Source organism: Emydura macquarii, unplaced genomic scaffold, assembly GCF_026122565.2.
Source record: "Emydura macquarii macquarii isolate MOO-44397 ecotype Brisbane River unplaced genomic scaffold, CSIRO-AGI_Emac_v2 contig_2768, whole genome shotgun sequence".
Lineage (NCBI taxonomy): Eukaryota > Metazoa > Chordata > Testudines > Chelidae > Emydura > Emydura macquarii.
In genome coordinates this window covers 1,071,829-1,092,229 of record NW_027132905.1, presented here as the reverse complement: position 1 = coordinate 1,092,229, position 20,401 = coordinate 1,071,829, and the positions used below count along the sequence as shown (strand labels likewise).

General features: G+C 47.8%; 2 protein-coding genes across 2 annotated transcripts in view; one reads left to right on the top strand and one right to left on the bottom strand.

Moving 5' to 3' along the window:
• The window catches only part of CYFIP2 (cytoplasmic FMR1 interacting protein 2), a 69,402-nt gene that overhangs the window by 29,294 nt on the left and 19,707 nt on the right, over positions 1–20,401 (top strand). Inside the window, exons 15-24 of the mRNA XM_067567416.1 lie at positions 79–226; positions 551–704; positions 1,270–1,426; positions 2,410–2,506; positions 3,455–3,531; positions 4,423–4,531; positions 5,028–5,147; positions 5,814–6,013; positions 6,319–6,406; positions 18,989–19,132. Of these exons, the coding sequence (XP_067423517.1) occupies positions 79–226; positions 551–704; positions 1,270–1,426; positions 2,410–2,506; positions 3,455–3,531; positions 4,423–4,531; positions 5,028–5,147; positions 5,814–6,013; positions 6,319–6,406; positions 18,989–19,132 (1,294 nt within the window). The remainder of the gene's footprint in view (positions 1–78; positions 227–550; positions 705–1,269; positions 1,427–2,409; positions 2,507–3,454; positions 3,532–4,422; positions 4,532–5,027; positions 5,148–5,813; positions 6,014–6,318; positions 6,407–18,988; positions 19,133–20,401) is intronic.
• Positions 8,058–10,430, bottom strand: FNDC9 (fibronectin type III domain containing 9). Its single transcript, XM_067567417.1, has 2 exons — positions 10,317–10,430; positions 8,058–8,730 (listed from the first exon to the last, which is right to left on the bottom strand). Exon 2 carries the CDS (start codon positions 8,721–8,723, stop codon positions 8,058–8,060), a length of 666 nt encoding a protein of 221 aa, XP_067423518.1. The 5' UTR covers positions 8,724–8,730; positions 10,317–10,430.

Below are 20,401 nucleotides of genomic sequence, written 5' to 3'. Positions count from 1 at the left end.
TCCTCCTATGATCAGGGCGTTGGGTATTTCCTCCTTAAATTAAAGGCGCGTTTAAACATTTTGCTGTTGCCATCCCAGCGTCCTTCAGGCAATTCGGAAGACAATCTGTGACTGGGAGGGAGGTCGGGAGCCCCCCAACGACCCCTGCCTGAGAGGCGAGAAGGATCCCAAAGGCGGATTCGATATTAAGGTCCCTCGGCGAGCCGTAGGTCCGTCGAGCACACAGGTACGGAAACCTTTTCCACTTCTTCAGAGAGCCCTAAGACCATAAAGCCATCCAGCGGCGACCCATTCTGGGAGTCAGCTGCTGGTCCTCGGAGTCTTCTCTTTTCCAAAGTCTTTGCCTATGTCTTACGCAGATAGCTCCCGTTGTTGCATAGCTTGTCCTACAGTATATGCTAGGGCCATCTTCTTTCTGGGTATCTCATTAATGATGGAAGCAGCCTACTGGATCCAGCCATGGGGTGGAAACTCCTCGGCCAGGGTGTGTTTTGTCTGTGGAGCACTGTGTGCCGCTGCATCAGTAAAGATGAGGATGTGTTTTTTAAAGCTTTACATGGTGCGGACCATGCTGGAGTCACTCATCGCGGACAAGAGCGGCTCGAAGAAGACGCTGCGGAGCAGCTTGGATGGGCCGATAGTCCTGGCCATTGAGGAGTTCCACAAGCAGTCCTTCTTCTTCACTCACCTTCTCAACATCAGTGGTGAGATCAGAGCAGAGGTGGACGCGCACCCTGCCCTCTCAGGTTGTGCTGCACAGTGGGACAGACATAGGCAGCCTGGCGCAAGGGGCCGCCTCGCCTCGAGAATGGCCTAGCCGGCAGATTTTACATTGGTTCAAATGGTTGCACTTGGGTCTGATTTCAGGCGTGTTACCAGACCTTGCCCACCCCTGACATGATGAGTCCATGCTGTAGCACTGGCAAACAAGGGGTGGTCTTGTGGTTAAGGCTCTGGCCTCTCCTGGCTCTGCCACAAACTCCCTGCGTGACCTTGGCCAAGTCACTTGATCTCCCTGAGCCACAGTGCCGCAGTTATAAAGTGATGACAATAATCCTTTCTTTCTCTTACCCTGAAGGCGCGCGGGTACTGCGGTGACAGGTGTGCTTTAAGAACCGTGATGGAATAGCCTAGCTAAACCACGTGTAAAATAAACGCTGTGTCAGGCCCACAGGGCCTGCCCTTTGCTGTCTGTTTCCCCTAGTTCTCTTGCAGACAGTAAACTCCGTGCCCTCCCGGTGTGGGGGGGAACATCCTTTCTGTTTCCAGAAGCCCTGCAGCAGTGCTGTGACCTATCCCAGCTCTGGTTCCGAGAATTCTTTCTGGAACTGACCATGGGCCGTCGGATCCAGTTCCCCATCGAGATGTCCATGCCCTGGATTCTCACGGACCACATCCTGGAAACCAAGGAACCCTCCATGATGGAGTAAGAGCCGAAGGGTGGCTGTGGGTGGGTTTATTAGCCGGACCTCAGGGCCCTCAGGCGTTTATCCTAGGGGACAGAAGTTTTATAAGAGGATCGTAATAAGTAACAGAGTACGTGTGTGACTTTGTGATACCGTTGTGTGCGACCTGTCCTTTTGTTTTGTTCATACAGCGCCTAGCACAGTGGCATCCTGGCCCATGGCTGGGGCTATGGTAAAATGAATAATAAATAGTAGTAACTCTTATGCCACGTATTATACATTATAACTGCTTCCCTGTGAAATAAATTGTTTTCCACTCTCGGGGCAGGTGCTGTGTACATGAAGGGCCCTTTGCAAAGCTAGAGATGCACAGAAGTTTCTTTAAGGGCAGACAAGGAATGTCCTGGCCTGGATCGGGATGCGGGGGGATCCTCGGCTAGCAGGAAGCCAGCTCTCCTCTAGCTGCTTCCAGCAAGTGTGAGCTAGGGAGCGTGGGGGCAGTTTCAGGAGCCGGAGTAGGTGGAGCCGAAAGGAGCGAGGTGGGAGAATTCTCCATTCCAATGGTCCTCGCGGGGCTGGAGCGGTTGTGAATGGGGAATATGCCTTGTTCTGGTGCCCTGTGCAGGGTTAACGTCACACTCGTCGTGAAATGGGGGATCGGGAAGAAATATCCCCCCAGGTCTGATTGGCAGTGACCTCGGGGGTTTTGTGTGGGTGTGAGTCACTGGCCGGGATTATCTGGCTGTCTCTCACTCAGCCACTGCGGGGGCCTTGCCACCACACACCTCGGTCCCTCCTGTTCTCTGCCTGCGGCACATCAGAGTGTGGTCTCCTGTGGGCTGCAGTACTTTGGTGTTTGCGGTTGTTGGGTTTAGTGTGCGGGTGCTGGGTGGGTTGGTGCCCTGTGGGTTATAGGAGGTCAGGCTAGATAATGAGGCGGTCCCTTCTGGCCATGCATTTTATGACATTATGACTCGAACGTGATCTGTTTTCTTCCTCTCAGGTATGTGCTGTATCCCTTAGACCTATACAACGACAGCGCATATTATGCCTTGACCAAGTTTAAAAAGCAGTTCCTATACGATGAAATTGAAGCTGAAGTAAGTTCTGTTCTCCTTTATTTATCTGACTATGCTATGAATGAAGAGCTCCATTTTGGTTCATAGACATGTCCTGTTTGACTGAGCAGACCAGTTTTTCAGTGAATTAATTAGAGGCGTCCCCTAAAAAAAGAAAGATACTGAGAAATATTCAAGAGAAGATCACAAATTTCCAAAGGAACCTTTGTGGTCCTGCAGACCGAGGGCCCAGTCTGGCAATCAGTTCCATACAGATCCAGTGGAAGCAAAATATTCACATCTGGGGTGTGTACAGTCTAAGTGATGGCCAAAGCGTTCATGAGACGTCAGTGAGGAAAGAGGCCACAAAAGACATGGAGAGCTGAGCTGGGCAACGTTTTTTCAGCAAATAGTAAATTTGCCAGAAAATGCATTTTTCACAGCCTCAAAACTGTTCACAAATTTGAATGGGAATTGTTGTGTCTGGTCGGGGTTTTTCCCGTAAATGTCGAAACGTTTCCAACATTTTTGAAACACTCTGTTTTGACATTTTGTTTTGAAATGCCATTCGAAATGGTTCGTTCAGCTCAAACTGCATTTTTTTTTGGGGGGGGGGGGGGGGGTTCGTTTCAACGACAAAAACCAAAAAAATTGTTTTTCAGTTCAACTCAGGATTGTTTGCCAGATTTTTCACTCAGCTCAGATTGAGAAATAAAGGGGACAGGGGATGGGAGAGGCGGACTCTACATAGGATTCATAACAGGCAAGAAACATAAATGCTCAGTTGTCTGCATTCCTTTATCATGAGAGTGTGGAAACCCCACTGCTAGGTGATGGGAAATCAAGTGGAAAGTGCTTTGTTACTGATAGTGTTATATAAAACAGGGTTTTTCTCTCTTGCACCCACATGCGCACACTCACACTTGTCCTAAAAGCCTGTTTCTCCTATGTTGTTTACACCCTTGTGATGCATATTTCTTTCTCTGTCAGGTGAACTTGTGTTTTGATCAGTTTGTATACAAGTTGGCAGATCAGATCTTTGCCTATTATAAAGCGATGGCTGGCAGGTATGAGAATTGTATTGCTTCTGATTATTGTTATTACTGTTTGTACTGAGGTGTCATCTGGAGGCCCCAGGCAGGGTTCAAGGATCTGTTCTGCTAGGCGCTACATGCACACAACAAAAGAGATAGTCCCTGCCCCAAATAGCTTACAGTTGGCATCTATGCAAATCACAGTTGATGGAGCCCAACAAATAAATTGAGGGGGAGACAAAGCAAACAGTGAAACAAATATTAGCCCCATAAGTAGCAGTCTGAATGCATCGTCGTGAATGCTAACACTGCAACCTGAGCCCAAAGCGAGATTCCCCGTATCTGAGGGGTGCAATGGACAGAGTAGGAGTGGAGGTCATCAGTGAAGAAATGGAGCATGCACTGGGCTGCCCCAGGCGCAGAGCAGCGGTGCTTTGTAGTAGCAGGAAGGATGCTACGCTTGGAGTCCTAGAACTGGTTTATCACACATTGGGCAGGACAAGGGTAGAAGTGATGCAGAGCCTGTATCTTAATCGGACCCTAGTGGGCAAATAGGACGTAGTATCGATCAGCCATGATCCTTTGAACCATTTAGAGGCACGCATGGCATTGGTGAGCCCCGGCGGGAGTCATCCCCTGGCCCGGGGGCCATAATGCAGAACCTTGGCACAGTGCAGGGTACGGCGTGGGGAGGAACGATGAGAACCTCTAAAGGGGAATGTCAGCCCTCACCAGAGAACAGCTGGTGAGGAAATGTCCAGGATTTGCCTATAGCTATCCCCAAATTACACTCACCCTGTGGAAGGGGATGGTCGCCCGCCAATGAAGTCATTGCCCGAAGCAGAACATCGGGAAGGCTGCTCGTCCAGGAAGGAGTCCCGGTGTCAGCTGCCCAGTACCCTAACCTGTATTTTCCTTTTCCAGTGTCTTACTGGATAAACGTTTCCGGGCTGAGTGTAAGAATTATGGAGTGATTATCCCTTACCCGCCATCCAATCGCTACGAGACGTTACTCAAACAGAGACATGTCCAGGTACAACAAACACAGTCGCGAAAGGTCTCTTGATCTCCAGGAGATTTAGCTGGGTCCTATGGCCAACAGGAAATGTCAGTGTCTAGGTCGTGTTATATTGCTGGGTACAGTCCAGATTAATCACAGAATATTAGGGTTGGAAGGGACCTCAGAAGGTCATCTAGTCTAACCCCCTATTATCTAGTCCAACCCCCTATTATCTAGTCCAACCCCCATGACAACTGATTTCCAACATTTAAGAAGTAACTGGAAAATTGAGTCAACTCAAAAGCATTTATCATAATGCTGACAAAGCACATTCAAGACCAGTGAGAAAGGAAAGATTGGTTATTTATCTTCCAGTTTCCAAAACCCCTTTTAGATAGCAATAGATCCAACCAATGGAGTTTGGATCAGGATCAGAACTTTCTCCACCTTCATGCAGGTTTGGATTTGGGGCTGTAGTTTAGGTCCATCTTCCCCTTTTCCCACCCGTATCTTTTCCTTTTTTCCACAGCTGCTAGGTAGATCAATTGACCTGAATAGGCTCATAACCCAGCGCATTTCAGCTGCAATGTACAAGTCACTAGACCAGGCCATTAGCCGCTTTGAAAGTGAAGACCTGACATCCATCGTGGTAAGGACAATGATGGTCTGAAAGGGCTGAAGAATTAGAGAATATATAGTGTGTATATGTACCCCTGTCCACCCCTGCACTGAAATCAGATATATAGTAGTTTTCTTCCCATCTGTGAATTCTCTTCTCTTCTTTCTGTCCTATCTTAGGTATTTCTAGGGCTCCCATTATCCATGAAGGGATTATACTGGGGATTTTCATAGAGCTCAGATGTTAGAGTCTTGTGTCTTGGGAGAAGAAAGTCCTGAGTTCAGTTCCCCCTGTTGCATACATATGCCTAAACTCTGGATTGTGGTGTCTGTGTGCACAGAGTTTGCAGCCACTGATACCTTACAGGGGCGTCAGAGTCGAGTGGTATACATTTACCATTTTCTACCTTTCAAGGATTCTGATGTGAAAGGTGATATTTTAGCAAGAGTGTGCTCAGTGGGGAACAAATGCATTTTGCAATCTCTGGGTGGGGAAACAGTAGAATGGGACTCCTGGAGTGAAAGCGCAAGTGCTCTGTGCCTTTGAGTTAAACCAACCTCTTTAATATTTGATACATCCTGACTTGAAAGACTGTGTGCACCTGTTTGTGTAATCATCGCCTTGCTGATTGAATCAGACCTCCGTGATGAGGTTGATAACACATCAAATCTGCTGCTTTTGCTTTGTCTGGTGCAGGAGCTAGAGTGGCTCTTGGAGATAAATCGTCTGACACACCGGCTGCTGTGTAAGCACATGACTTTGGACAGTTTTGATGCCATGTTCCGAGAGGCCAATCACAACGTCTCTGCACCCTATGGACGCATCACCCTGCACGTCTTCTGGGAGCTAAACTTTGACTTTCTACCCAACTACTGCTACAATGGCTCCACCAACAGGTAATTAAAGATAACAAGAGAGGACATCTGGAGGCCCTGTTTCAAAACTGGACACAACTCACAAGCCCCACAACCACCATACAAAACGCACATGGTCCACCCTGACTGCAGCGGGTTTCCACTCTGCACCAAGGCAGACGTGTTTTCATTTCCCATGTGTTGCACCATTGTGTTTTTAAGCTCTAGTCTCTCAGCTCTGCTAAGCTTTGAAAGAACAACTCAGGTTTTGCATGTGACACACACAGTGTGGCTGGATTGAAATGCAATTAACAGGCACCATCTCTCCCTCCCCACGCACACCACAGGTTTGTCCGAACAGCAATTCCATTCACCCAGGAGCCACAGAGAGACAAGCCAGCCAACGTCCAGCCCTATTACCTCTACGGCTCAAAGGTCAGTAACGAGTCACAGCGGCCAGTAAGAAGGACTTTATTTAGAGAGACCAAACGATGAGGAAAGCAGATTGTACACAGAAATCATTCACGGGGAGGGAAATGTCAGGAAAGGTTCATTAGCAGAATGGCAGAAGCCCACAAATTCGGCTTGGCTTTGCTGAGACTAAAAAGCTGGGCTAGGGAACGGCTTTGCGGTGTTCATTGTGTCGCCACTTTGTCACTTCTTCTTTCCTCCTTAAAGCGCCCGTTCGCTCACTCCCACCCTGGGACAGAGTCATTGAACAGCTCTAGGGCTATCTAGAGATGCAGAGATTAGAACAGGTTGATGAGACTGAGTGAGAAGCTCCATAATATGACGGGATCCTGGTAGTCCGAAAGGTGAATTATTGGAAGGATGGGGTGTGTATATACGTAGATCTAGCGTGTCGTCAATGTCAGGCACTCTATGGATCACATGTATGTGGCAGCCTTGTTTACACAGAATGGGAGGGGCCCGGAAGGTGCTGGTAGTGGGTTTAAAGAATGAATCTCATTACCAGGGAAAGGTGACTGACGGCCCGATGAGATGACTGCATAGCACAGGTACAGCATAGGCAGGGCACTGCAGGCGTGTCTGGTGACCTAGAAGTACACGACTCAGTATTCCATTCCCAGACCCATAACCCCACCCTAAATGGCTGGGTTTTTTTTCCCGAAGCAATTCCGTTGGTGCCCTGAAGACTGAAGTCCCCTAAGTAGGGCCGGACCCTGAAAGGTGAATGTAGAACCAGTAAAGGCCACGAGAGTTGCAGGTACTCAGAACCTCTCAGGATCGGGTCCCCAGTGATTAAATATGGCCCAAGCAGCTGCACTGCAGGGCGTCATTCTACCAGTCCCAGGACTTGTTCTCTGTCCTGCTAAAGTCAAGGGAAGTGTTGCCTTTGACCTCAAAGGAAGCAGGATCAGGCTTCTAGTTTAGTGCCATCTCTGAGTCCATGTAATCCTGGCCCTTTCTGCTATGGAGGGGTGCCAGTTGTGGTGGTGACTTTGTGATGTGGGTGGTTGCCCAGCTGGAAGTGGACTATGAGCCACCAACCTGTGTCTGGAACGGGTGTGTTTTCAATGGGATGGAGTCAAAGAGCCTGCTGTGTGACTTGGTCTCAGTGTGTAGATCACGGACCGTCCTGTTGTGTAGCCAGTTGTGTGCTCAAATGTCAATGCGCTTCACCTAGGCAGAAAGGGCTGGTTCGAAATGAATTAACTCCAGGGTCTTTATTCCATTCTGTACCTCTCCAAACACGTATAGACATTAGCTCTTAGTCTCTGCTACACTGATGCAAATCTGGAGTCACTCCACTGAAGTGAAGTTTACTGAGAGTTGAATTTGGCCTTAATTTCTTAGGGGACTTCTTGTTTTTTTGTTTTTGTTTTGCTGCTTCTTAAATTTCCTCTCAAGAAACGTAAATACAAAAGCTAACTGATACTTTTTTCTAATTTGGCAAAAACTTCACCCATGGCTGCCATTTCCCACCCTAAATTCCACCCCAGGGCAATGTAGTACGAACACCGATGCATGTCAAGTCAGCATGTGTAGCATGAGAACAGCTCTGCTGAAATGAAAAACAAATTGCCGTGTGTTCCCCATGTCGGCAGCTCCTTTTATTTCCCTCTCACTTGAAGCCGTGCTGAGGTAAGATGGCCCTTTTGTCATCGCTGCTTTGGTGTGGAAAGAAGCAGTGAGGCGACCTGTATGGGCTCTCCCTCACGAAACTGGATCTCCTCATGAGGACAGCCATCATGGGGACTTCCAACAGCTCCTCCTTCATTCCGGTGCTCAGAGTGACCTCAGGCGAGCTTGTCTGTTCATCCGCGTCCCACTCCGGGTTAGCACTGCATTGCCCCTGCCTTGACGCTTTGTGGCACCTTGAGGACCAGAACTGCAGGCAGCCGTAGACCAAGAAGGCCGTAAAGCAGAGGAGCAGTAGGCTGCTCACCATCCACACGGAGGTGACGGATTCTTGCTTCAAGCTGCGCAAAGCCAGGGGTTTCTGGTCAAGGGTGCGGAACGTTGTGCAGTGGTTGCTGGAGGGGTAGGAGTTTTTACATGTGATGCACAGGATGTAGTTGGTGGATGGAGTGAGTCTGTGGAGGACGAGGGAGCGAAGGGAGTGGGGGACCCTGTCCTCGCGGTGGAAGTTCTGGCGCAAGTAGCCCGCAAAGATGCTGTTCCAGTTGGGGTGGTACATGACGTGGTAATAGTTCTCGGGGCAGGGGCTGTTTGTGGACCAGGAGACGGTGGCACTTGTGTAAGAGACGTTGCGAACTTCGATGTTCATTGTGGCCCTGAAACCAGAAAGAAGGAAATGCTTAATGTACTGGACCTGTGCCAAAGCCTACTGAATTGGACCCTCTCCACTGCCTCCGATAAGCTTTAGATCAGGCCCATAGAGTCTTCAGAAGTCAAGAGAATTTGTAATAGCTAGAGCTGGGTGACAAACGCAGACGTTTTTGTGAAAAATGTTCAAAGTTTGTCATGAAGTTTTTGTCATAGACATTTTGTACTTAAAAGGTTTGTTGGCCAAAAAACAGGGGAAAAATGTTTTGTGAAAAAACGCTAAAGCTTCTCATAGAAATGTAAAAAATTCAGTAAGGTTCTACCGGTCCCAGTATTTCTGTGGGACTCCACATTCTGTGGCAAGTTATTTCCAGCAGTCCTGTTACACTATACGCTCCCAGAGCCACAGGACTGATAAACTCAGCATTTGCAGGTATCAGTATAGTTCTGCCAGTAGCACTCTCAGCTCCGTCTTAGATAATTATATGGCACCTATCACTAGAGGAGCTGAGCACCTCACAGCCTTTAACGTATTTGCCTTTCCAACACCGCTGTGAAGAAAGACAGTGCAATTATCTCTGTTTTATGGATGGGGAAACGGAGGCACAGAGAGACTAAGTGACTTGCCCAAAGTTATACAGGAAGTATGTAACAAAGCAAGGAACTGAACTTGAGTCTCCTAGGCCCCTCGCTAGTATCCTAATCATTGGACCATCCCATTTCTTGACTAGAACGTCACCTGTCTGAAATAACTAATGGGGTGTGGTTTGGACCGTGCTGGTCAGATCAGACATTAAACCAAAGTCTCCTCTACGCCTCGTTGCTGGATTTCTAGATAGAAGCTTATGAGCCCCAAGGGATGTAAAGACTATTGAAAATTTGGTTAACTTAAACTAGCTAATAGTTTAGTTCAAGACTTTCTCTTCTTCGAGCTTCCAAAAAACGTTTTGTCTGTGAGTCAGAGTCTCACGGTGCTCACTGGGAAAGTGCCTGGAGACTGCTGTGTTTGCCTACGCACTCACTGCATTTTCAGTCACTAGCTTGTTGCTTGAGAAAGCACCGGCTCTTCCTCTGTCCCACGAGTTGTGCCAAGCACAATGGGATCTTGATTCTGATTGGGATGGTTTTGGATGCTACTGAAATACAAATAAATCCAATCATAGCAGTAATCAGAATAATGAAATAGAGTCAGTTATTCCTCAGGGAATAGACTTGACCACCAGGCTTCTTCAGCAGGTGAATTTTATTGAAATCTACCATTTAGCTTCAGGGATTATTTTGGTAGGACCCCTCTAGTGCGTCACATAGTCCCTTTCCCAAATTCACTGCAGGATCAATTCCTCTAAACAAATTCATTTCTATAAAGCAGAAACTTTCAGCTCGTCTCTCGTTGCTGTAGGCAATATTTACTTCTTTGCTAACTAGACTCAAGTTGTCCATCTGGATTTTCTCTCTCTCTCTTTTCCTATGTTCTTCTTTAATTCACGAAACATCTCATTTTAAGCGTTGCCTGGTATCCTAATTTCATCACATGCACAGCCTAACACATGCACACATAACTGAGTAGCTACATGATCATTAAAAAGTCATTTACCTTTCCCAGCCCTTGTCTTAAGCAGTGGCCAATAAATGTTCAGTCCTGAGGCATGAATCTGAACTCGCGATTCCTTGCCTTCCTCCCCACAGCCAGAATCCCTGGATAACTGCCTCGGTCGCTCGCTGATTAAATCCATCACCACGCCACCGTCTTGTATTATACCCTTCTTTGATTGCATCATCACTCACCATAGCAACCAATAGGAAGCTGTAGTCAAGCATCTCTCAGTGATTTGGTGAGTGCTGTCCCAAAAAGCTTTTGTCTGGGAGAAGAACCAGACATGGTAGTTTTGTTTTCTGGCTCTTTTTTTTTTTTTTTTTTTTCTTTTAATAGGGACTAATTAACAGGAAATGGATTGCAGCCCGCCAGTTCCCAGCCTCCTTTTGTTTTGGCCCCATTATCAGTTCTCTAAATGGCATTCATAGGCTCATAAATTCCCAGGCCAGAAGGGGCCATAGAGATCATCGTGTCAGACTTTTCTCTGCTAGATTGAAGAGCCTGTAATTAAATATTTGTTCCCCATGGAACAAATAGATCCTGTCAAGGTTCCTTCTAGTCTGACATTTCTGTGATTCTCTGTGGGTTTGGATACCATGTAGGTCAAGTCACCCCGTCATCTTCCCTTTGTTAAGCTAACTAGACTGAGCACCTTGAGTCTATCAGTATAAGGCGGATTTTCTAATCTTTCAATCCTCTCTTAACTCCCTCTGATTTATTAGTTGAATTGTGGACACTGGAACTGGACACAGTATTCCAGCAGCAATCGCACCAGGTTTTAGAAGAAAGAGGTTTTAATTCAGGCCAAGGAGATATGCCTGCACATAGAGGCTTTTGCTTTCCCTACTTCCAAAGTGCTGTACTGACTCCAAGACACTTCAGTTCCATTCATTCTTATTGTTCAAGAGGATGATGCCTTGGCAGTCTAAGCTCCCGTCTCTGGCACCCCAGGTTCAAATCCCCAGAACGACAAATGCGCTTTCAGATAAGATGCTAAGTGTCCCCTTGTGCTTTTTAGTAAGAGAATGGAGATTGGCACAATGCCTTCTCCCAACACTACTGCAAGATCAGGTACTGACACCCGCTCACTCTGGGGTGCTGTGTGAAGTGTTTGGGGATTGCTCAGCGTCAGAGAGGCTGCACTATGTCAATGGAAAATACTCTTCCCGGCAAAGTGTCGCCTTCACGCAGTGGCTTGTCTTTAACCTTAGGACCTTGGGGACTTTTAAGCTGTCAGAAAAATCCAGCTGACACTCTGTCCCTCACCCAGGCTACCGTGGCATCAACTGATCTTTTCTTCAGGTACTGCGCTTTGACAGGAAGCAGCTCTGGCTGTGATTTTCAAAGGCATCCAATGTCTATTGAATTTCAGTGGGATCTAGGCAGGCTCCTTTCAAAAATCCCAGCCACAGGGGCCTAGAAGTGACTCTGTCCAATCTGGGAAGAGGGGAAGGCAAATGTAGGATGTGCACAGCGTAAGCTGTCGCAGTCGTTGGTGAGAAATAGGTTTGGAAGCATGAGATTTTTATCGATAAATGTTGATTTCACCATACACACATGCAAGTGGACAAAAGACTAGTTCCATCGATAATAATTGAAATTTACCGATGGACAAAGTGAACAATGCTGCTTGAGAACTTGTTAGAGTTTGGTTTATTTACTTTGTATATTTTGCCATATGGTGTTCACAGCTTGTGTTCTAACGGTCATAAGCCTTAACTTTTGGAATCTCAATGTCTGTCGTCATTAAGTCATTATTGTCTGACACCCCCTCCCCCATGTCTGACCACCTGCATAATTTCCCACAACTGTGAACATTTAACTAGATCAAAATTAAAAAGTGCTTACAAATAAACATGGATGTTATCCATCAAAACGGTAACAAAATAAAAATCAACTTCTGCCAAGGCAAGAGATAAAGGGGGGGAGGAAAAACTTGCCATAATGGACCCAGCCCTTCCAGGCAGTCTCAGTGCTGTCTGAAGCAGAGAGGTGAGGGGGCCTGCTCTGGATTAGAACTTTCCTCATCAATCATTTTGATCCGGTCTCTGGAGTTCTCCGTCCCTGGAAATGAGTCTGCAGTCTGCGAGCGCTCCTTGAAATGTCAGCAGCGGGTGAAGGCACTATGCAAAGTGGAGAGTAAAGAACTATTTTATGGCAGGAAATGTCTGTAGCCCCTGCTCTCCGCTTAGTCATCCCAGTGCTGGACATTGAAGCTTTATCTTCCAAGGTCAAGCTGCCTCCCTTCTGTGTCCATCAAACAACAGCTCTTGCCAGAGAATCGAAAACCAAGAGCAGGGATGGAAATAGTCACTGAGAGATGAAAGTGAAAGAGCTTTCAGCAGGCTTCATGCCCTTAACCTAGCAAGGTCCTCTCTGCAGGGGCAGAGGTGGAAAAGGGTCTCCGCTGACTTCATGCTGCCAACAAAGCACAATCCTGCCTGCAGGGGGAAAAAGCTGGCAAGGGAAACACAGGGTACAGAGGCAGAATGCAACACAAAGGGACTCTGTCACCAGTGCTCCTGCAATTCTGAGTTCAACAGGCTTCCCTGCCTGCAGTCACGGCTGAATCATGCTGCTGTGATGGAGTCCCTTGTCAGAGTGCACCCACCCTTGCAGAATGCCAAGGTCCAGGTGCCTCAGTTACAATTCCAGGGGGTTGGTGGATTGCTTTAAAGTTCAGTCGACTTCCTGCATTCCCACATCCATCAAAGACAAGCGCTATGGAGATCCGCTCCATGGTAGGAAGTAGAGAGAAATGCAGAGGCAGCTGTGTCCCATGGGGGATGCGGTCAGTTCTTAGACTGGGCACTCTGGGGTAATGGGTACCAGAAGAAAGCATTTCCTTATTTTTCCAGAAGTAGGAAACAGAGTCAGAGACAGATTGTACAAGACATTTAGGCACCTGATTTCCATGGGAGTTAGGAGCTTAAATACCATTAACAATCTGGCTCCAAGTGTCCGGTAGAAATCAAGCCATTCTCCACTGCTCAGCCCGCTATAAAATACAGCTGAATTCAGGCTGTAGCAATGGGTTCCCACGGCTCCCACGCAGAGCGTGTAGAATTGCCAACCACTCACTTCTCTCTGCTTAGCTTGGCAAAGGCTTCTGATCATGCAGCGTTTGTGTATAGTCACACGCACATGTTCTCTGCTCAGCGCTCCCTGAATCAGGACCATGATGGGTTCCGTGGAAGTCATTAGCAACTTTACATGACCTGACCCACCCACCTGAGTTAATGAACCTGCCTTGCAGATGCCCTCCAAGTGCCGTGTGTGCCTGTGATGCTATATAAATAGTAATTGTCCCTGAAGGATGGAAGTCACGCTGTTTTCTGGCCAGGCATATTCAGCAGCCACACAAGCGCTTCTGGGTTGGGGAGTCCAGGAGGTGATGCTAGCAGCTGGGGCTGTTTATCCCCCAGTGCTTGCAGGCGTGGCACCTGGTGCACCACTCCAAAGCACTCCTTGGGCAGCGGAGAACAACGTTAGCTCTTCTGTAGACAAATTTGTTTTCAGTGGCAAGTGAGGCATTGGCAGCACCGTTTCCCAGATTGGGCGCTGCGGTGGTGACACGTCGATCACCATTTCTGCGCAGCTGGTTTAGCGAGCGCCTTGGATTAAAGGAACGTTGCTGTGTTGCCCATAGTGCATCAGAGCAGCTGCTAGGAAAAGCGCCAGGAATGTTCCATGCTGTCCTCCTCCACCGAGCCCCCCATTCCTGATAAATAATAACAGCAGCCTATAGGATAGTTGCATTAAGATAAAACCGTCTGGACACCTGCCTTCGCAAAGGACGCACCTTCTGTGCTGTGTATGTGCTTTGGATACCACACAGGACCTGGACATTTATGTTTTCCGGAAGAGAGTTTTTGGCCCTTTAGCTGAGAAGCGGTAGTATCAGTTCAGTCTGATACATCCCCTGCGGGGAGGGACTGTGCTCTCCTCTTGCAAGAGGTGAACTCGGTTGCCGGCCGAGGCTTTTCTGTCGCCAGTTACTCTGCTGTTCTTTCCTCAGCAGCTCGTTTTCAAGAGGGTTCTGGTGTGTGGCGTTTTTTTTCTTTCTATGGTTTAAGAGCGGATAGAATTCTTTCCCTCCAAGGCGAGCTGTCAAGCTCAGAAAGGGATTTGTGACAACAAGCAACAGGCCTGCAGACTTGGAAATGACAAATACTCTTCTCCTCTTTGACCTGTTACACCTGCTGCTCGCTCCTGTCTTCTGGTCTCCCAGGGATCCCAGCAACAGCTGATAACCTGGGCAGCTCCTAAAGTGGAGTGGGGATTTTCCTGCTGCATTCCCACCGGGCTCTCCCAGGGACCCGGCAAAGGGAGACCAGCTGCTATTTGATTCTAGATTCTCAGTCTGTGGGAACAGAGTCCGTCCCTGCAGATCCCAGTCTGTCTGCACTCCAGCCTCCTGGCCCAAACACCTGTACCATGCTACCAGCCTGGCTACGTGCCCTGTTGCGCTGCTGTTGGCTGGCCCCCAAACCAAAGGCTTACACAGACGCCCTCAGCTCAGAACAGCAGAGCTGTATGATGCGTGTTCGATCATGAGCTGTATCACCCCGAGGAGGGAGCAGGCCGCCGCTCACCTGGCACACAGAGCTCAGAGAGGCTGCGGGCAGTAGGGCCGTGGGGGGAACAGAGGGTACTGTGAAGCCAGCTTGCCTGTTCAGCTGTTTTGTCTTAAAATACACTTACATCCTACATTCTTTAACCCAAGCTGTGCATTTCACCCTTAGAAGGAGTTAGGTTTTAATTGCTCAAAGACATGGGATTATTATTAGATACACGCCTTGTATTACGGCACCGCCTGGCTTTGCATAAAGCTTGCCGAAACTTACATCATCTTTCACACAGGAAGGAATGAATCATCCTGTCTGTTGGCAGCCAACACGTGTTAAAAAACAGGTTATCTCCAAGTGTCCAATTAAAGGGGGACTGAGGCTGCAGCATCCGTGCTGGTGCCCCCACATTAAGGAAAAGCAAACTTGAAGCTTCTTCCCGGCTCCATTAATCATGAATGAGCCCGTGTTCAGAAGCCATCTGGAAGTGGAATGAAAGAGGGAGAGATGGGAAGCTATTGGAACGCGAGAACAGATCTGCATCCCACTGAGAGGGCCAATCAGTGCGACTGCTCGTTGATTGCAGTGACGCCCCGTCACGTTTCCAAAGAGCCAGGGAGCGTGAAAGGGTTTCTGCACGAGAGTGCGCAGTAACGACTTTGGTGTCCCACTGCGGGTCCGCGTACATTGTCATTAAACATCCGTGGCTGGCCCGTGTCAGCTGATCTGTGCTTGCTCAGGCTGCGGGACTGTAAAACCACAGTGTAGACGTCCGGGTTCCGGCTGGAACCCAAGCTCTTGGATTCAAGAGTCCAAGCTCCAATGTCTACGCTGCCGTTTCATAGCCCTGCAGCCTGAGCCCCGTGGACCCGAGTCTGCAGACACGGGCCAACCATGGGTGTTTAACTGTAGGGTGGACAGACCCTCGGGTGGGGGCAGAGCTGCACAACCAGACCAGTAGGAGTCATTTACTGGGCCACCGCAACAAAGCTAAGGCCTGTCCAATTACATAGGGCGGGATTTTAAATCGCTCGGCTTTGTCCCAGCTCTGTTCCCATTGACGTCAGCTCCCACCGACTGTACTGGAAGCAGAATGCGACCAACGCTGAGTGCATCCACCGTAGAGGACAAGCTCACGTGACGCTGCAGTTCCATCAGTCAGCTGTCAGGGTGGACCGCTCAGGTGCTCCACTGCCCTACAGGACTCTCAGACTCCCAGCACTTCTCGGCCTGGACTCCAAGTCCCCACGCTGGTAGCCAGTGCTAGAAAGAAATGGAAAATGCAGGGCACACAATGCCTCTGTGTGCAGATACATCTATAGGGAGAGCACGGAAGTGAGGGGGGGCTTCCCTTCTCCGTTTTCGCCTTCCTGCTCTGCAAAGTGGTACGTTTCACAGGCATCCCACGTGGCTCTAAAGATACGTTGCAAAAGCTACAGCAACAGCACACTACTGTAATTAGCCAGGACCGGGCATAAAAGTTTTATTGGCAGGAATGTGGGAGGATTGCATCACTCCTGCGTGGCCGATAAAATGTGGTGCTGCAACAATCGCACATCATGCTTCTGCTGCGTATTTTATAAGAGGAAATCATTATGTTTTAAAGAGCTTATGAAAACATTTAAGGCGTACTATTTTTTTTTTCATTTAAGTCAATGGCAGTCTTTTCATTTACTTCAGTGGATCAATCTCTAATTACCATGAGCCCTAGCATACAGGTCTTGGTGAGAGAGGAGAATGTTAATGAATGCAGTTCAGAAACTTTTGTAAGTTACCTACAGTAACTTTTCCATACAGAGTTCTCAACAATGTGTGGAGATGGCATCTTGCAATCTACCTGGGCCTTATCCCATAGGAAGTGGGGAATTCCTGGCTTTCGAATGACATATCCCTTTCAACTAGTGCCTAATATTTCCAATTGGCACGTGGGGTTTAGAACAGAGAAAGGAATCTGCTGATCTCAAGAAAATGACGGGGATGGTTAATTTGTTGGTTAAAGTAATTGACAAGCGAGCAAATGAGTATTATATCAGAGAGTAGAAATTCTACCTTTGGGTGAGGAAGGTTTTTTGGCTGGTGTTTTTAAAAAAAAAATGCTGTGGTTTTATAGTGGCTCAGAGGTTTGGAATTTTAGAATTATTCGCATTTTAGAATTTAGAATTAGTCTGCAAGAGATGGCTCCGTGGGCCAAGGGGCAAAGGAGACAGCCAAAGGTGCGAGATAAATATTTATCTCATGGCTAGCACCAGCATGTGTGTGGCAGGTAGCGGAAGCAGAGACTTTTGAGAATGTTCCTGTTCTGCCACTTCTGCACACCTTCCCCGTCCTGTTGGTAGGCAGGGCATCACTGCTTGTGTCATGGCCAAAGGTGATTAAGATGTGCTCCATTACTGGAATGGCAGGGAATCCCCTTAGAGTACAGTACATACCTGACCCTTTGTCATGTCTGCAGAAAAATGTGCTCCTTACTGCTTTTTCATCGCTCTGGTTAACCAAAGCTCTTTTAGCAGACAGGCAGGGGACTTATCTGTGTTTCACTGGGAAAGGTGCTTTGTGCCAGATGTCATTTGAAGAATATATTTGGGGCTGCTTATTGATGCAGCAGTTATTGTAACGGGAGCGGGAGGCAGGAGGAAGCAAGAACACAGTCCTTTTCTTATGATGCCAAGCCTTGATGCAAATGCATTCATTTCTGAGCAAGCCCCAAGCAAGCGCAGTATTCAGATGTCTCAGTTAAACTGGCCTGGAGTCCTTTTTCAAATTGCACGACTGAATTCATTCTCCCTTCGGCTTCTCTCAGCGCGGTGTGGATCCAATAAATGTTCTAATCTGGAGACCCAAAGCGTGCAGCGTTCTCCATGTTTCCAAGGCTGCTCCAAGGTCAAATGGAAAGTGGGTTTGGGCCAGGAGCCAAACTACACCCCACAGTTCCATTCTGAGAATTGACCCACCCCACAGGGCCAAATTCAGACGCTAGCACAATTACACATGGATAAATACCCAGAAAATTGCAGAGTCCTACACTGATCCCTACCAGACACAGAGGGGATCTGGTCCATGTCCCTCCCCACGTTGTTTTCTTACTAGCTGCTGTAGTTCCTGCTCTCCTAGAGAGCCATTGTTTAGTGAGGCAAGTGCCAAGCAGAGACTTCTGTTCATTTGCGACCTCATCCTCCCATCTTCCTCCACCCCAATTGTCTGTTTTGTCCACCTGCCATATCCTGTCCAACACGTAGACTGGGGCAGGGACTGCCCTCTTTGTTACCTGTCTGTACGTCACCGGTGGGAGCCTGATCTTTGACTGGAGTTCCTAGGTGCTGCTGTAATACAAATGAATAATAATTGTCCAAGAGTAGCTGGAGTCAGGTGCACTGCGGAGCCCTGTCCCTGGTTGCAGGGATAACCTGAAATAGAGAAGCAACGAACAAGAAGCTCAGTGGTGCATGAAGAGAAGAGAAGGCAAGACAAGCTCTGCGGGGCAGATGGTACATGGTTCCACTTCCTTTTCTCCTAGATTCTTTTCTCTGCCTCCTGTTTCTCATCTGGAAAATCTAACAGTTATAATGGTAGTAGTAAATCTGAGTACTCTGGTAGAGCTCAGAGATCCCGCTCAAGATTCAGATGCAAACCTTTTGCAAACGTAGAAAAGACACGTGGGCTTTCAATCGAAAGGCACAATGAGACGAAGGGATGGGAATATAGCATGCAATAATCCCCACTCTTCTGTTGCCAAGGATATCTTAATAGGCAACAGTTATTGTTTATATGGTACACAGACAAAAGCCAAGGTTGTTGCTCTTGTTCACCTCCTCCGGGCTCCTCCGGAGATGGTGGGCACCAAACACTTCGGCCAGAATTGTGCAGGTATCGCTGAGGATGGTAGCAAACACAAAAGGGCTACACAAAAACGTTGTGTCCATTTCCAACTCTCTTCTAAACTGAGGCATAAAATAAAAATTCACTGTTTGCCCCCTCCCAGAAAAAGGCGAAGTGTGCCAGGGTCTGTATTTGTTCCCTTGGTCCTCTGTAATGGGCATCAGAATGGGCGGGACATAAAACACTGCCGGGGAAAGAGTAACTGTCCTTGTGCCTCTCCTTTTCCAGCCACTGAACATCGCCTACAGTCACATCTACAGCTCCTATCGCAACTTCGTGGGGCCGCCTCATTTCAAGACAATCTGCCGGCTCCTAGGCTATCAAGGGATCGCAGTAGTGATGGAGGAGCTGCTGAAGATTGTCAAGAGCCTGGTAATTATGGGCCTGGGACAAGTGATGGGCAAACTAACTGCTTTGGGAGGCTTGGGGCAGATAATCAGCTCTGGCTTTGGATGCTTAGGCCAAAAGGTTGCTATTAAGGTGTGTAAATACACCTCCATCCTTATCTAGACACCTCTAGGCATAGCCTGATTTTCAGAGGGGCCAAGGAATCCCCGTAACTTCAAAGAGAGTTGGGGGGCTGGCTACAGTATTTTCCTGAAGCATATCCAAATTCCACTGAACCTCTTTTGCCCAGCAGCGGGGCTAGAAGCCCCATGGAAAAAGGCTCTTGCACAATATATTGGCACTTCCTGAGGCTGGTACCGTGGGAAGGGCATTGGATTGGGATGCGAGACCTCGGGTCAAATATCAGTTCAACCACAGCCTGCTTGTGTGACCTTGAGCAAGTCATTTCATCTACCCTGTCTCTCAGTTCCCCATCTCTAAACGGGGATAGTATTTCCCTACCTCACATCCATCAATGATTGTGTTCAGATACGGCAGAGATGAAGCTCACATAAACACCTATATAGATCTTGACACACAGGAGCAACCTGGCTTGTGGTATTTTGGGACTTCTGGTCCTAGATAACTACAAGAAGGGAAGAGATTAAAGAAAATAAAAAAGAGAGAAGCTGTACATTTTTTTGAATCTCTACAAAGATTCCTATTTTGTATGAAGGTTTGGATGTGTTCCTATCAATACCAGTTTGTCCATCACTTTTGTCATCACCTGATCCTCTTAACACTGGCTGAAAGAGACACAACTTCCTTCTTGACTTCCCTGTTTTCTCTCCTCTCTCAGAAAATAAATCTGATGTTCAGAAGAAATGCTATCAATGCAGTTCCAGGGCCTTAATTCAGAACATATAAAATTATTTCTGGTCATGTTCCACCAAAAAATCTGGTGGCTCTCAGCCATTTTAGTTCACAACATCGGAGCTCCAGGGGCTAATTACACCCCTCATGTAATTCCATTTTTCTGTAGCATGCTGTCTGTCAAATGTCAGTGGCATGTATCCGGTGATCAATATTGCAACAGAAGGAATCTTTCCTGTGCTCCAAAGCGATTTTTATAGCCGCTGTGTGAGCGAGATGTTTTCTATGCTATTTTTGATCTATCTAGAATCGCACTTCCGAATGCTGCTGCTTCAGGTTCAAACAAACCAAATGCTCAGAGCTGAGCTTTCAGGTGGAAACTACAGAAAACCATGAGCTGGTTTCAGGGTGAAACCATACAAGAGCCCCAAGCTTGTGGGC